This window comes from Sphaerodactylus townsendi, linkage group LG10 (assembly GCF_021028975.2).
Source record: "Sphaerodactylus townsendi isolate TG3544 linkage group LG10, MPM_Stown_v2.3, whole genome shotgun sequence".
NCBI lineage: Eukaryota > Metazoa > Chordata > Lepidosauria > Squamata > Sphaerodactylidae > Sphaerodactylus > Sphaerodactylus townsendi.
The window spans coordinates 31,124,921-31,142,775 of record NC_059434.1 but is presented as its reverse complement, the minus strand read 5'-3'; the positions used below and the strand labels follow the sequence as shown (position 1 = coordinate 31,142,775).

The 17,855-nt window shown below is 41.4% G+C and overlaps 1 protein-coding gene across 1 annotated transcript in view; it reads right to left on the bottom strand.

The window, feature by feature from the left end:
* The window catches only part of ENPP6 (ectonucleotide pyrophosphatase/phosphodiesterase 6), a 28,576-nt gene extending 15,789 nt beyond the window's left edge, over window positions 1-12,787 (bottom strand). Inside the window, exons 1-2 of the mRNA XM_048509697.1 lie at window positions 12,351-12,787; window positions 3,688-3,867 (exon numbers count right to left, since the gene is read on the bottom strand). Coding sequence (XP_048365654.1) covers window positions 3,688-3,867; window positions 12,351-12,588 — 418 coding nt within the window. The 5' untranslated portion in view covers window positions 12,589-12,787. The remainder of the gene's footprint in view (window positions 1-3,687; window positions 3,868-12,350) is intronic.
* Window positions 12,788-17,855: the final 5,068 nt, after the last annotated feature.

The window sequence follows — 17,855 nt, the reverse complement described above, 5'->3', positions numbered from 1 at the left end:
CATTGGACTTGCCTTCTTTATTTTATTTATTTTATTGAATTTATATCCTGCCCAATCCCCACAGGGCTCAGGGCGAGTCACAACATAAAATCAATTATACACTCATTGAAAGTATTAAAATATGAATATTTTGCTTTGTGGAAATGGTATATTGAACTGTTAAGTCTGTCTCCCACAAGATCTCATTGAAGTGTTTTAAACCACCCAATTATCTTTCTGTCACCTTGAGCCTTTTGCAGCAAAATAGAGTGTTTGGAATCCTAGAAATTTGTAGCAACAATTACTAAAAAGCAACATTGGCTCTGAATGCAGAAAAGTTATATTTTGACATAATAGATATCAAATACTAATACACACACGAAATAAACCAAGCTATTTAGTTTTTAGTAGCTCAGGAGCCCTGAAATTTTAGGACTCTGGTAGATTACTTTGAATAATCCCAGAGAAGACTGAGAGAGGCAGAGATAGAGTTCTTAGTAGATAACAGAGTACAGTAGATAACAGAGATATTGTGCCATAAGATAAAGCACAGTTTTGAGAACCTAGTGTAAATTTTCCCAGTGGGGCAAATGGTGACTTTCCAGGGCCATTTTTTTTATTGTAAAAACAGTGCTGAGGGATGTATTGTTGAAGGCTTTCACGGCCAGATTCACCTGGTTCTGATGGGTTTTCCGGGCTTTGTGGCCATGGTCTGGTGGATCTTGCTCCTAACGTTTTGCCTGCATCTGTGGCTGGCATCTTCAGAGGTGTAGTCTGTTATAGAGGGAAGTCTGTTACACACTGTTAGGAACAAGATCCACCGGATCACGACCACACAGCCTGGAAAACCCACCAGAACCAGTGCTTAGGGAATTCTTAAATATTGCATTACATTGCATTGTGGACTCAATCTAATCAGGCCCCTGCATACCTTGTCAATGAGTGTTTAAAGGTTGTGGGAGTTCTACATACAGAAACTCCAGCATATTGTCTGTCTATACTGCCTAAATCTCAGCATTCTGTTTCGCCTTTAAAATTAACTCTCAAAGCATGCTGAAACAAGGTGAGAAATAGAAAGTTTTCAAAAGTTGTATATTATTTTGTGGGAAATTAAGAAAACACATTTTCTGGGAAATTTAGAATACTGCTAAAATTGTGTATCAAGAACCATTGGCTAAACGCTACAAGACAGATATTCTAAATAAATCGTCTTTCTAATTGATGTCATTGCAAAGTATAGTACATTTGTCAAAGATAATCTGATCTTTAGGTGCAAATTGTCATATTAGTTTGTGTTGAATGGAAAGGCATTTCCAGCTTTTGCTTCTGAGATGACAGTAGCATCAATCCAGAGCATCTCCAGTGAAGGTTTGGCATTCTCATCTCTATTTTTACATAGTACTTCTCTTCTATCCCCACCCTTAATAGTCTGTCTTGACTGGTGGAGGTCAATAGTACTACAATTGAATCCACACTCCTCTCATTTACCAGCTAGTTGGCTCCACTGCTGGGATTACGACATCTTGGCAGGTGCAGAGCTGTGAGCCCGGTGGGCGGGAGCAGAGTTCCACTGCCATGGCCTGGCAGGTGCAGAACTCCACTGCTTCAGTCTCCAGGATTCATATGGGACTCAAAGGCAGCCACCCTCACCACTGAAGTTCAGGTGAGTGAGGGGAGGGGAATGTGGGCGGGTCAAATTTGGATTTGGGTCTAATGGATCCGAATCTGGGGGGAGGAATCCAGGATTTTCCAATATGAAGGTTTGGAAATATCTAGGATTCTTGAAAAGATTAGGTCCATTAGATCCAACTGAATTTTACAGGGTTTTTTTTTAGGGCTCCTACTTTCTTTGATCATCACTCCACTTCTTCAATGCTTTTTTGTTTGCTGCCTAAATGGTAAGTTTGCTAGCTGTAAGGATAATTTAGTGTTCATATTATTTGAATCCCCACATTGTTCCATTTGTATTGTACCAGCTTTGTGGTTATAGTGTTAAACATTTTGGCCTTCAGAATAAATGGGTATTCCACTTCCCCTTCTCCCTTCTCTCAGTCAGATGTATAGTTTTCCAAATTATATGTTTGACACTAAGACCTTAACTTCTGACCTTTGCATATCTAAACATTGACTTAACAGTTTGATACTGATTGTCATAACAAATCTTTGAAAGCTGTCCAGACTTCCGTAGGAGGTCTGGGAAATGTCCTAAGTGGGGGAAATGAAATTTGATTTTTTAACATGATCACTAATGGTAAAGATGTGGACATACACTTTACTTAAAGCAAACATATTAATACTTTTGAAAAACTGAGCACTGCATGGTCTCTGGAAGACATATCACAAAGTTTGAGAAAGAAAACAGTTATGGTTCAGTAAAGGTATAACCCTCCACCCTACCCCTACCCCCCACCCCAATGAAAGAGGCAAAGCAATTCCCTGGACCACACTCTGCTGAAGAATGAGACCATGGACTAGCACTGATATTCACTCTCCCACCCCTTCACACATACTTCCTGCCATTGCTGATAATGCAGGAGGAGAGATGGGCATGTTATTTCAATATTCCTTGGTATTTCAACATTCCTATATTAGATCTATCATTATTTCAATAGATTTAATATGGTACAAACACTTGAAGTTGAAATAAAATTTTACAAAATTGCAGATGTAGAGGGAGGGAGGTGAGGGGGAACCAAAAAACCCAAAGTAAAGAATAATACAGGGCCATTTGTTTTGTCTTTTCTATGAAACAAGGGAATAGGTTGCTCTTTCCTGGGTCTCACTAGCAGAGGAGATTACGATGTCTGCTGCACAGTGAATTTGAGGTGCAGGGAGGTAGTCATCTGTTATAGAACCTCTGCCTTGAAAAGAATCTCCCTTCCGTGCAGGGCAGAACACCAGTGTATAATCGGCCAGAGATACACTTGTATCATGCTGCCACCATATCATGAAAGCAAGCCTGGGAGAGCCACGCTTGTTTCATTAAAACCTGGGTTCTTTTCTCCAATAACTGCAACCAGCTGAGGTCTCAGCGATTTTTATTGAAAAACAGAAATAAAAGAAATAAAACATTGCGGTTAAGGGATTGTGAGAATTTTTGGGAAGAGAAGGCTGCGTGCAGGTCGAGATGGTAACCAGAGAGTTTGATGCTGATGGCATGAGTGCTTTGGGAGAAGATATGCCAGGATCCGGCAGGGAGAAGTCAAGGGGCCAGGGCTCAGGTCTTGAGTGGGGCGCCCGGAGGGCTTTCTCAAGCGGATGGCAGGAGCTCCTACGAAGCTTTATGCTGCATCTACAGGCTATTTGGAATCTTTTGACAGCACAGCAGAGAAAACAACTTCCAAAATTCGAAGCTGGAGGGGATCAAAGTCTCTCTTCGTTCTTTGTCCCCATTCCGGGAACCCATGGCCCAGAGATGCTTCTCTGACCACGTCTCAAGATGGAATTCAAAACCCTTTGTTTTCCCCTTCTCAGGAAAACTCTGTTCAGGCCATGAGGTAACTTAGGCCTTTGAAGTTTCATCCTAGCACCTCTGCATAGTTTCCTATCCTCCCTCTCCAGGAGATCAAAAGGCAAAGATGCTTTTCACAGTCATATGTGACTTTGCTAGTTTTACAGTACTATTCCATCACAACTTGTATTCCTAACTGTTAAAAATAATAAAATGTTCTGCTGCAAATAAGAGGTACTAGATTCTATTATACTAACCAGGCCAATAGTACATGAAGACTTTTCGCTTTGCTTTCATCATGGTGACCCACAATGGCTCCGACCCATTCCACCAAAGAGGCAACGAACTCTCTTGATTCACACCGATATCAAAAGACGTACTGGTATTTGGGTCCCACATGTAGTTGCCAATCATTTGATGCACCTCACAATGGCGACCTGGAAGTAAAAGAGTTGTTTTGTATTCTGTCTGCTCTGAACCATTTACCAATACATATTTCCTTTTCGATTTTCAAAGCTTTTACGAATCCCATGGACAGCTAGAGTCACCAACAAAGCTGTCCTGGAGCGTATTAACCCAGAGATGTCCCTGGAGGGCAAGATCACTAGACAGAAGCTGACCTACTTCGGACATGTGATGAAGGCAAATTCACTGGAAAAAGAAATGCTACTTGGAATGGTCAATGGCAAATGGAAACGGGGTAGGCCAATGACTCATTGGTTGGAAACCATTAAGAGGGACATGGGCATGAACATCAACCAGTTGAAAGAAGTTGTGGTAAACAGGGAAGCATGGAGGGGACTGATTAACAGAGTATCCAAGAGTCGAACATGACTAAATGGATAATGAAGAAGCAGCCACTGATATATCTGCAAAGATCCTGTGTATTGCATAGAGGCTTCAGCACTCCATAAATCCCCTGCCAGAAGCCCTGGTTGTGTGCACTGGTCTGTGACTTAATATTATATAGGTGTAATACCTTATAAAACTAAACCTGTAAATAAATAACAAGTTGCTAAACAAATAGACTTTTAAGGAAATAATGCCTCAAGAATATAGTGATTGTTGCAATCGATCTGATGATCTGTCACCAGTTGCTAAGTACTTCTTCAGCTCATGCAAGCTAGCTTGACAACTTTTTAAACCATCTGTTAAAAAAAACCCCATACTTAGTGGAGTATTCCATCACCACATATCCTATCCAACATCAGCATCGACAGCCTTTCCCATCTCTCTGAAAAGTACTTTCAAACACATCTTCCTGCTGCTGCAACCTTCTTGAATACACTTCAATGCTTTTGACAAGCATCTTAGACCGGGGAGTTCCTATTTTCAAGCTTCAGTCAACCTAGACATAATGTGGTACAGGTTAAAGAGCTATTGACCCTTTATAGAAAACAGGGGAAAGTACTTCTTTATTACTTCCTTTTTAGTGCATCAATTCTCTGAGTGCTTGACCCAAAAATATTTTAAGTTCGTTTGCTCCCTGTTTGCCTCAGATGATAATCTTCTGTGGCAGCTGAGAAAAGACTTTTATCAGCACAGTATAAACAGAGAATTGTGATACTAGGTAAAGAAATGCTGTCTGATCAGTATACGACTTTTCTTTCCTTTATTATTCAGCTCATATGACCAAAGGTCTTCAGTCTGTCTGTCCACAATGACAATATAGTGCATCTTCTCTCTAAATGATTTTATAGTTACGTTCCCACTTGTATATTTGTGTTTTTTTAACTCAGCAGAGTTCTAACTTTGAAATGCAATGGAAATTTCAAATGTACTTTAACTATGGTCATTTCATAACAGATAAACAAACCAAACCAAACATGGGGAAGGTAGGGTGGCCAATCTGCAGGTGGTGACTGGAGATTTCCCAGTATTACAACTTATCTCCAGGCAACAGTTCACAGTTACTTTGGAAGGTGGACTCTATGGCATGACTCCCCATTGAAGTTCCTCCCCTCCCCAAATCTGGCCCTGCTCAGGCTCCACCTACAGGTATTTTCCAACCCAGAGCTGCAACCCTTGAGGGAGCCAAGCACTCATCTCCAAAGCTTGCAGAATGACCATGGACCTGTCACTCTCTCTGAACTTTACCTAACCTACTTCACAAGTTTGTTGTAAAGATAAAAGGAGGGGGGAAATGTTGTAAGCTCCTCTGAGTACCTATGGGGAGAAAATTGGTGAACAAGTAACAAAAAACAACAATGAACAAAGAATGAAGAAGAAACAACTCAATTACTTTTATTTTTATTGTTGCTGTTAATTGCCAATAACATCACAGCAATGTCTTAATTCCTGAACATGCCACAAACTCTCTGCTAACTGTAACTATCTTTTTATATATTTCAATGTATATAGTTTAACTGACCTGGTTTATCACACTAATGCATTGTAACCCTGCCCTTTAGACCCTGCTTTATGATTTCTCATACTGTGTGCTACAAACGCCAGTTTCCATGTTTGTATGGGTGGATAGCAGAGGGTCCAAGCTGAAGGCAAGCCTAAGGCAGAATAGTCTGTTTGCAGAGATTAGATCTGTGAGTTACTCCAGTGATACAACCTGGACACCTCATAACAGGGTCATGAATCTTTGATTATCCCACCCTGCCAGAGAACTCCGTTAACATAATGGAATCTGTAGAACTCCTGAACACCATACCTCATTAAGCTGTTCTGATACAATGAACCCTGGAAGCCCCTGATACTGTGCTCTTGAGAAAACATTTCTCTAAACAACTACCTCCTCCCTGCATTTCCCCCATCTCTCAGATACAATCTCCCTAACAACAAGATCCCTTCCTGATTCACTCAAGCCTCAGCCAAATTTGAATACTTAAGGCAGAGACTTTAGGAAGCACCTCTGCATAAACCATTCAAGGTTTCACTGATATAATCTAGGACCAATTGGCTACCAATCCCCTGGGTTTAGAACAAAAGATAGAGCTGTTAATTAGCTCAGCCCTTACTTCCTGTGAGCCAAACCAAGAGTTCCGTTAAGAGTCTGGGGAAGTGCAAAGTGGTTGCATACCATTTAATCATCTCGAGATGCTTATGTAGTATACACAGATAACACTCCTTTTTTAAAAAGATCCAAATATCATTGAAAAATTACACACAAATTGGGGGGTTGGGGTGGACATGCAGAATCACAGGAAGGAACAAGATGGAATTTCTTCCTTTCCTGTCAACCTATTTCTTCAGAATTCTGTGAGCTCTCAGGGGCTTGGTTTTCCCTGTTTTTAAAAAAATTATTTTAACTCTCAACTTTCTAAGTTCCTAGAACTTATTCAGAACTCTTCTTACTGTGTAGCCTTTGGGGGATGCATGTGGGTCTTTATGTGTGGCTGAGGGAGAGGGCAGCTAAGCAGAGGTTGGCTGCAACATCGAAGTGGGCTTGTTGGTTGACTGCTTTGTAATGCAAGATGTATCTTTTGAGGGAAAGCAGCAGCACTCTCCTTGCTGTGTAGTCTGGGGGGGGGGCATTCAGGGAGCCAAGACAAAGAGCCCTTTAACCACTGCTTTGCAAGAATTGACATGGCATGGATTTCAAACACTATTGGCCCATGTCTAAATGATATCTCAATATGACCCAAAATAAGAACAGATCATAACCCCATAAGGCTTGATCTGGAAATAACTAAAAGACTGTATAGCTGGAAATTAAAAGACTGGATGCTGAGGAAAAAAGAAATAGTAGCGATGGGTCTTAAGACCTTAAAGGAATACTGGAGTATAAATAATACCCCAGATATAAATCTGGCTTTGCTATGGGATGCAAGCAAGGCTCCAGGGTCGGGGGCAGCATGGGCGTGTCCCTCCAGAGAAGAGGTAGGTGAATGAGAAACCAGAGAGGCCAAAAGTGGTACCCTCATGCCGGTGCGCTTTGGACTGCTCAGAGAGCGAGTTTCAAAAGCGGCATCTTGGTGCCACTTGGGGGGGGGGGGGTGAGCCCGGTGCTGCTGCAATGCAGCAGCGCGACCTGTGTGAACAGCTCCCTGGGACAGTGTTTTTACCATCCCTAGGGCGCTGTTTTCCGCCCATGCAGAAACAGCCCAAGTGTGTAATCCAAGCACCAATCTTGTTTTCAAAAAGATTTCTCCTCATAGTACTTTAAACTGACTAAGCTCTGCTTATTGCATACATGAAAGCCCAGCTTTCGGTGGGATGAGATGATTCTAGTAAGGAATACATCTCCTTGGTTGTTTTTGCATCCCTGATGTAAGAAAGGAATTTGTTACTCATTGTGGAAGCAATTAAAGCTTATCTCGTTTCTCCACTCAGCATGTCTAATGTCATCATTTGCGGAGGAGGGGCTTATGTAAGGAGATCTATCAGTCCCTCTGCATCCAGTGTGAACTACATTCTGGTTCTCCATGAGGAAAAGATGTTTGCCAATAAGATTTTGAGTTTCAGTCTCCCATCCATCATTTGTGAGATTGCCAGGTGTAACGGTCTTGCCCCACCTTGAAGGGTTGGTGTGAAACAGTCCTGCTTATAGAGGCCTGGGTGACACTTAAAGTAATGCAGCAGGCCCCAATTTACATAGAAGCAATGTGATTGGTCGTTGGGAGGCACAGTTGCCTATGGCCAATGTTAGGAGGTGATATAATGCTGACAAGATAGACAGAGCAGAGCCTCTCAGAAGAGAAGGAGACAGCAGAACAGTCTTGTGTGTGCTGAAGTGAACAGCTTGGAGTTCTGCTCAGTACAGATCGGATCTGAACAGATCAGTTTGAGAACAGCTTGTGTTCAGTTTGAGAGCAGAGTCTGAAGAGTGGAGTCTCTCAGTTCTGACTCTTGTGAAGAGGGATTCTGATCCAGCTCAGATAGCTGACAGAATTCTAGTAACTCTCTTCAAGCGAAGGAAGCTTGTGCGAGGCCAAGGCTACAGCGCCCTGGCTTTTGGTGCAGAAGCTTGAGAAGTTAACCGGCCAGATACTTGTCAGTGGACCTAGGAGTCTGTCCAGCCCCTGTACCATACTAGTCTGGAGAGGGCCTAAACCTCTAGGCAGAGAGGGTTTGGTGTGTGTGAGTGACGGAGGCTGTGTAATGCCTGAAACTCACAGGGCCAGGACTGAGGGTGTGGGAAACAGTGGGTAGTGGAAGAATAAGGTCAAGGGTGTGTCTGTGGAGAAAAGTAAATCATATTAAAGCCAATTCGTTTATTGAAAGACACCTGCATGTGTCTGAGTGCGTGTTAATTCTGAGGAACTACCAAACATCAAAAGCTTATTTGAAGGTTATTTCTGAGCCAGTTAAAGAAGAATCTTTTGTTTCAAACATTCACTTTTATTTATTTTGTTCAAATTCCCTCGTGCCAGTACGTGTCTGTGAGAGTGTGACTGATAACGTGGGTGACTAATTAGAAACCCCAACCATCACGAGTTCCCTCCAAAATTATTAATTAAGGGACCCAGGAGGAACTTCCCCTCAAGCAAGAGTGACTGAGAGGTGGGAATCCTTGAAAATACCGGCTAGATGCAGTGTGGGGTTTTCTAGATCTTCTTAAGTAAATGGTGGCAGAGAAAGTAAAATAAAGGAGGATTCCTGAAAACAACAACCAGGAATCCCTTTTTCTCTGGCCAATCTGCTATACTTGGTGGCCAATGGGGTGGTGTACTCGCTACACCAGGCCTTACCTATCTACTCAACTCACTACAGCAGCTTAAGGACAGAGAGAGAGAGCTCAATACAGCTCAGTCATTTTGTCAGCTAAATTGCACATGAGCATACTTTCTAGCTGGAGACAACTTTAACTCTTTAAGTACTGCAGCTTAGTCTGAGTTTTCCATAATCTACCTCTATAACCAGTTAGTCTGGGCCCCATAACCTGTTATTTGGTTCAAAATCTGGGTCCTTCAGCCTATTAGGTTCTGAATCTAGTAAATAAGCAGAGTGCACAAAGCCTATTAGACACAGTAAAGTCCATTTAATCTCTGTGAACACCAAGAATAAAATTACTCAGGGATTTTTTAATCTATATACTACATTTATTGTAGGAACTCTAGGAAACTACATTTACTCTACCCTATTCAGAAATAGAGTTCCTACAATACGTTCCACGTTGGGCACTGCATTGGGCACTGTTCTAATAGTCATTGCCTTGGGCATCTATTCTAACCAAGTAGGATGGATGGAGATACAGGACCTGTGTCCTGCAAGATGGAGAAGAGGTGTGGAGAGAGGGTGTAAAAGGTGGAAGAAAAGCAGATTCCCTGAGAGAAGCAATCTACACACCATAGTGTCAGCAGTAAAGAAAGGATGCTCAGTGTCTTGACCCCTCTATCTTTCTGACTCTCTAGTCAAGTCCCCTGCTGGAGTCTGAAGTTAAGAGACAGAACAAAGTCCTTCATGTCCAACATTTAAACTGTAGGTTCTTCAAAAGATTTTTCTTGGAAGGAATTTCTTCAGTGTATCATTCCTATCTTTTCTTTATTTTGTTCTCTTCATACATGAAGGGTCAGCAAATAGGACTGCCAACTACAGGCTGAGAAATGCCTGGTGATTTGGGATGGCACCTAAGGGCAGTAGCAGGGTTTGACTGCTGCTACTCTTCCTCCATAGTGCTGTTGTCTATGGAGCTCACCGAAATCAAGAGCCAGCCATCGTAATTTACCTAGCTGCCAATGGTGCTATAATGAAGCTGTCATAACAATAGTGAATGTTCTGGAATCATGGGTTTGGAAAGGATGGCCAAAGACCTTCCATGTCAACAGTATACCCAAAGCAGAATCCTCCTGTCATTGTTGCACATTTGCCTTTGATGTTCAGTCTCATAGAAATTCATGCCTTCCCTACCTGTTACAGTGTACTATAAATACTGCATAAGAATAAGGAAGGTGCTCAATGCTCAAGATACTGCTGTAATTCAAGCTGTAATATAAAAGAACCATCATGGTAATTAGCTCAAATAAGGCAAATCTACTTTTGATAATCAATTGCCTTTTCCATGTCTATGAATTGTCAGAAACCTCACTTGAATTAGCTAGGCCAGGAAACAGAAACCTCAAAGTAATACCAATCCAAGACTAATTTTTCTTATGTTCAAAGCTTTCCAGAAATATTTGACAAAATTGATGTCATCCTGTTAGCTCTCTTAACACACTAGAATCAGTGTAAGCATTATGTGGTCTGCTACAAAGTTGTAAAACAGGCACCACGCTGGTGTGCCTGTCTCTGGTGTCCCCCTCCATTCCCTCTTGGTGGCTGGCTGTGGTGGAAAAACAGGACGAAAATGAATTAAATCATTAATAAGTAAGGCTGCAGTCACGCAGAGACTTGCCTTGCAGTAAATCCCTTTGAATAAATGAACTTGTTTCTGTGTAAATATGCCTCAGGGCTGGGCTGTGCATGTGTCAGGAGCCTCCTGTGCACTGCTATGTTTCTAAAGGGATAGATGAAATGTTTTCTCGGGAAAGCAGAGCTGGGGGGATTGCAAAAAGGGAGGCCACAGTAGCAGCTAATAAATCCCCAATATGAAATTCAAGCGAGAGCATAGCGTATTGTTGAAGGAAAACCCTAGACAGTTATATTGATTTGTTTTGAGAAAAAAGAGTTGTCCTGCTACACAACAATTTATCAGCTGAATTTCTGGGCACATTTCCCTTCTTTACATTCCATTTCTTTCTCATGCATTCCTGGCATATAATGATCAAGTAAGAAAGTGAACTTTGGAAACATAACAGATGTTACAGTCCATGAACTGCTTGCTCTGTAGGGGCCCTGTTAATGCTATTACTGTTTCTCTAACCAGTAGACCAGCTGAGTATTTAACTGCCTAATCATAAGGTTTATGATACCTTCATTAGATAAGGCAGACCTAACATAGCCTCAATACAAATCCACAAAAATGCCAGTTTTTTATGATGCTGGTGTTGTATGCACAAGCAATGGTAAAAATGTTTTCAGTGTAATTCTTTTATCAAGTATTCTTTTATCATAAATCATAACCATAAAACTTGTAATTTTTCACAACAAAAAATTCAAACCTGTTGCATACACTGAAATTGTTATGCCTGCATGCTTTTTTTAAAAAAAATTATTCATTTGGAAAATGTATCACACTTGAGAGTACAGCAAGGACATTATTTATTTACAGTTTAAATCATCCATTTGCATTCTTTGCTGCAGCAAACAGGTGTGCAATAACCAAAGAAGGAAATAGTGATCCCACCCCGCTCCAAGATACTTTCTGTAAAATAATTATAATTATGTGATTATAAATAATTATAATTATGTGATTTGTTTAAATTAAGAAAGAATCTCTGTTCTCTTTAAATTTTAACATGTGTTCCTATAAACTTGAACATTTCATTTTCAACCATGAGTGAAATATTTGTCACACAGCATAGTAATAAAATATGAACCAGCTGAAAAAAATATTGTCAGTTGTATCCCAAATTTGTTCCACTGTTGATGAAACTTTTCTCCAGCCCCGGAGCCTCCTGCTGTATCAAGAGTGTAGTCACCAGCGGAAAGCTCTATGTACCAGAAAAAGATCTGCAGGATCCATCCCTGGTAGGTACCCTAGTTTCATTTAATTACTTTAGGAAATGCCAAGTATTATTCCTTGAAGGAGAATACCATGCCAGCACTTGGTTTATAAACTAGAGTGCTGGTAAGAATCATCTGGTCAGATTTTTCCATGGCAGAGTTTTGACATGATCAAGCAACTGCCTGACAATATTACATGCCAGTTTCTTTTATGATAATGAAGTGATGGATCTTCAGTTCAAACTGGATTATGCCCAGTCCAGCCATGCATTTTAGCATTCCCTGAATGCTGTTCAGAGAACTGTGTCTACACTCATCCCCATAATGTACCAAAACCCAGTGACCCTGTGTGTTTTGCAACAATCAAATGCTGCCATCTCTGAAGAGCATCCCAGTGAGTGAGAAAGTGAAAGAGCTTACTCACCAGTCATCAAGGTGTAGTAGTTTGGATAGGAAAGACTAGGAAAATCTGGGGTCAAGTAATCCACTTTCACGCCATGGCTGACAATCTCTTTGAAGCCAGGCAAGGATTCCAGAGCTTCGTCATTGATATAATCATGGCGAAGGCCATCCAAGAGGAACAGCAGGAGCTTCCGATGTGCAAGGGATAAGCTTGCCAGAGTCACGACAAAGAAAAGAGAGAGGGCTGTGTGCTTTGCCATGTTGGTGGCTGCAGAAGAGTCTCTCCAGAGCACAGTCAGTGCTGCCTGCCTCCTTTTGCTGTTACTCCAAAAGAAGCATCTGAAGCTGCTCTCAAGGACTTGCCCTGATTTGGCTGGCTAGATTCCAAAGTTTAAAGGTACAGCTGGACAGATTGCAACAGGCAGACTTGAAAAGTTACTTTCTAACTGCTGTGATATTATGAACTTCATCTGCTAGGGTGACACAGAAGAATATAATTAACAAACACTATCGAGGGGGGTGGGAACAGAACACCAGCCGAGAGAAACAAAGAAAGTTCATTCTGTTAAGTCTAGTGCTGCCTCCCAGATATCCAAACAGTTGATACAGAAATAACATAGCCCTTTCATTGTCTGGTACGTCAGATGTTCCGATTCGTGTTAAATTTGAAATCAAACTAAAGCCTAATCCTTAATTTTCTTTGGTTGTTGCACTTTATCTTTAAAAAATAATGAATTTATTAAATTATATAAGGGATAGTTTCATTTCTCTTTTTGAGGACTCTGGATGAAATATATCTGCAGATATATATCGATGGTGTTGTTCCCCCAGAGACTGCCATACTTTATAAGTCATTAAACAAAGAATATCGAATTTAACTGTACCCAAGCTCCTGTGTTAGAAGAAGAAGAGAAGAGTTTGGACTTATACCCCCCCCCCCTTTCTCTCCTGTAGGAAACTCAAAGGGGCTTACAATCTCCTTGCCCTTCCCCCCTCACAACAAACACCCTGTGAGGTGGGTGGGGCTGAGAGAGCTCCGAAAAGCTGTGACTAGCCCAAGGTCACCCAGCTGGCGTGTGTGGGAGTGCACAGGCTAATCTGAATTCCCCAGATAAGCCTCTGCAACTCAAGTGGCAGAGCTGGGAATCAAACCCAGTTCCTCCAGATCAGAGTGCACCTGCTCTTAGCCACTACGCCACTGCTGCTTTTGTTAATTTTGGTGTGAGATATTAGGATGTTGCATGTTTTTCTGAACCAAACTCTATCCCTGCTATTAGCGGTTTTCTTTATTGTTTTATTTCTTCTATAGAAAGCAGATAGCAAATGTTGCCATGCCTGTTTGCTTGCCGTTTTTTTTCTTGCCATGCTGTCTGTCATGCACACACTAGACAAACTGTATGTCAGAAGTGAATAAAGAAGCCATTTGTGAGGAGGAAAGTAGTCAGCCTTTAGGAAGGCAGAGAAGTGCTCATGTGCTAAGATGTGCTGCTAGGTTTGTATCTTCCTGTGCTTTGGTTGAAAGACGATGGTTTAGTAATTGGTGTTGTTTAATTGCTGATTCCGTGCTTTGTGGAAAACTGGGGCCATGGGCAATCTCACCCATAGGGCATGTGAGGCAACTACCCAGAGTCCTGCCCTGGAGAAGCCCATACAGGCACCTCCCACCACTTTACAGCTGTCTGTCCCATCTGCTATCCTGAAGACCCCATTGCCAGTGTTTGTGATGAAACTGGCAACGAGTATCACAACGAGTAAAACTCATCCATGTTTTTAAAAAGTTTTTTTAATAAGATACAGGTTTAATGCTTGTCTTCTTCACCAGGTAAGTGCTCATGAAACCTCTTAAAATTCAGAGAAACTTCATGTAAATTTCACGACACAAATTCTTTGTTCGGAACAGAAGGGGTAGTGACTGAAATAAAGGATTAGGAATTAGCCATTTATAGACTTTATCCTTCCTCCTATGTTCTGACCATTGGGGCTGTGTTAAAACTTGATCAACAGTAACGTCCTGAGTAACATCATGGGTGAAATCACCCACATTACTCTACAGTAGTGCTTGCACAACTTGGGTCTCAGACTCAGTGCATGTTCTAACAACTGCAACATGATAGCTCTCTTTATTTATACCTCAATATGTGCATACTTCCAAACCCAAGCTGTAAAGTAAAACATGACAGTGTACTGACAGGTGGAGTGAGGTGGGGCAGGAGAACTAAGACTGATTATATTTATATGGGTATATGGGTAGCTGACGCAGGTAAAGGATCCATGGTAGGACAAGCAGGACAGACATCCACCCTGAAAACCTGCAGCTAGTTAAGGTAGACAATAATTAACTGAATAGTCTGTTCAATGAGGCAGCTTTATGCTTTCTCCAATATCAAAGTCTTGACCTGGAAACTACTATTATAATAAATATGAACCGGTAGGTCATTCTCTGTGTCTTTTGTTCTTTAGGGAAAAAAATGGCCTTGAAAGAAAACATTGTGGTGGTGAAACTGTGATATGGACCTTGCTTTTAATGAGGACATCAGTTCATCTTATGTGGGTCAGGTAACACAGAACATTTGTATTCTCAGGTAACACAGAAATCTAAATAATTTGGCACAGATGTGATACATTCCACTATTCTGTAAAAAAAAATCAATCTTGTTCCCATCCTCCTATTTCTTTTGTTCATTAATGGCATAGTTCCATGGGATTTTAATTGCTGAATAATTAGAAGAATACAGGCTGAGAGTCCTTAAGCCAAAAGCAAACTCCTGATGAGCTAAAATGTTTGGTTGGGCTTTTTGATCTAGGGAGATTAGAGCAGCCATTTGGAAAGTTTCTTCCGTTGACACAGAGTGAGGGAAAAAATAACAAAAGAATTGCTCTCATTCTTACACTGTGGATCCAATCTTTTCATGCTAGTGCATGACAAAAATGGATTCTGAGAGCTAGTAATATCCAGTACAGTATAAAGATAAATATGGGTACAGCAGATTGAATGAAAAATAAGATTTATCAATCTGAGGAAGCATTCAAAACCAATGAACCTAAGAAAAATGTTGTCTTTAGTTATGACTCAACTGTCACAAACCTGTTTATTTAGTGCTAGAGAATGAAAGGGAGTCGGACAGTTAAACTTTTCTGGAAACTGTAATGCTAATAGAAGAACAATAAAGAAAAACATGTATAGGAAACGTATCATTACTACAGTATGCGCCTGCATAGGAAACTAATCATCACTACAGTATGCACACACATATGCATTGGATTTGCTCTCACCAGCTTTTCTGCAGGTGAAAATAGGTGGAAGCCCCCCCCCCCCTCACCAAGAAGGGCCATGATGGAGATTTCAGAATGTAAATGGACAAAGCTGTATGGCATGGGGGCCATGGTGAGGAAGAGAATTAGGTGAAATAATGATTGAATAAAGAGTATAAGTGAAATAATGATTGAAACCAAGCCATTTACTGCTAAGATAGGAAAGTATATGGGGGATTAACATAGGCCGTTTCTGCATGGCCAGAGACTGCAGCTTCCCACCGGCTTAAATGAAGCTGGTGGAGCGTTGGGACCTTTTGCATGGTCCCGTGCGGGCAGTCCCGACGCTGCCGCTGCCCGCAGGGTGTGTGCAAGGGACTTACCTTGCCTGCCTGTGCAGAAAGGGCAGCTGGAAAGACACACCCATGCTACCCTCCAACCTCTGGGGGTCAGAGGACAGTGTGGGCATGTCTTTCCAACCACCCAGAGCTGACAGGCAGGCAAGGCAAGTCCCTCACACACACCGGAGTGGCCAAAAGTGGCACCCTCATGCCAGTGTGATTTGTACCACGCTGGCATAAAGATACCGCTTTCGAAAAACCTTGCTCGGGGAAAAGCCTAACCCGCCTTACAGGGCTGTTGTGAGGACAACACTGAGGAGCGGAGAATATTGTAAGGCACTTTGGGTCCTCATTATGAGAAAAATGAAGTGTAGATAAAGTACCGGTAAATAAACTATTGAAAGAAAATAATTTTGCACACTTTTGTAAAGAAAATTTCGGGGGAGGAGGGGGAGTTTGGTGTAGAATCTTTCTGCCTCAGCTGCCTCTCCCCTATAATTTTTCCTCTAATATGAATCTTCTCTCTAATATGCACTTGCTGGAATAAATCTTGTGCTTATTCTGGAGGTTAGGTTTATCTGATGCCCCTTCGTACATGTAGAATAATGCACTTTCAATGCACTTTGCAGCTGGATTTTACTGTGCAAAATAGCAAAATCCATTTGCAAACAATTGCGGAAGTGGATTGAAAGTGCATTATTCTACATGTGCAGAAGGGGCCTGAGTGGTGTATTAATTGAATTCATTCTGTTTTGATCCCAGATTTTGTGGAAAGACTGGGCATTCAACAGTAATAGTGATTCTGCACATGTTAAGAACTCCACTTTATTTATATGTCCAAGATGCAGCAAGAAGACTCACCATTTATGATTAAAGATCTGTGCCACTATCTGGCATCCTGTAGTTTTTCTTCATGGGAGTGAAATGCAAACAAAAGACCTCACGCCACAGTGGAGAGCATAGCTGTAGAGCAAAGGGAACGCCCTGCCACTGCGTGGATTCTGATTTGGTTGACACAAAGCACTCAAAGCCAATATTTTTTAAAAAAAATCTTGAATTTTATTGAGAGGTACACATTCCTCCATGATTAAAACAGCATTTGCAAAAGGAATCATATAGTCAACTGATATAAAATCAACACCATCAAAAATCAAGGCTGACCATAACTTAATAGCCTTAAAATGGTTGGCGATGGTAGTGTTAGCTTTGTTTCTTAAGAAGCAAGCAACAGCAAATAAATTTATCTGCAGCCCAAGTTTGTTACCTTACAAATTAAGCAAAGCAACTCTTTTATATGTAGTTACAGTTTATCGGTTTCAGATTCCAAATTCAAGCAGAACAGTAAACAATCTCTATTGACATAAATACACACACGCATAGAGAGAGCTTCTAGTCAACCCATATAGTGTGAGGTCTTAGTTCAACTGCTTAACTGCCGCAGATAGAATGTTCACTCTGAAAAATTTCTCCCAGCATGCAATCATCAGGTGCAAATGATTTCAAAGATTTTTGGAATGTAACATTTAGATCAATGATTGCAACTGAGTCATGTTGACCTTCAGCTAACGAACTTAATCAGCTACTGTTAGGCTTTTCTCCACAATAGCAATTGCACCAGATATCCTAGCAACCATGCCACAAATCACCACTTATGGGACTGTGTTCTAACATCATCCCTCTGACAGGTATATAATGGAATGGCTACATTCTCTCAGCATCAGACTATTGCCAATGGCACAGAACTCAAGAAATGGGAAGGAACACAGCACCCTTTGCAGCATGTGGGACTGTGGGATGTGTGGGAGAAACTTATTGTGGCTCTCCACAGAAGTGGGTTCAAGGTCCTTCCTTCCCCATTGGCCAGGAAAACAAACATGACTGCTTCAACCATGCAGCCCTCTGCAGCTCTGATAGAATGCTCAAGACTGTTCCCA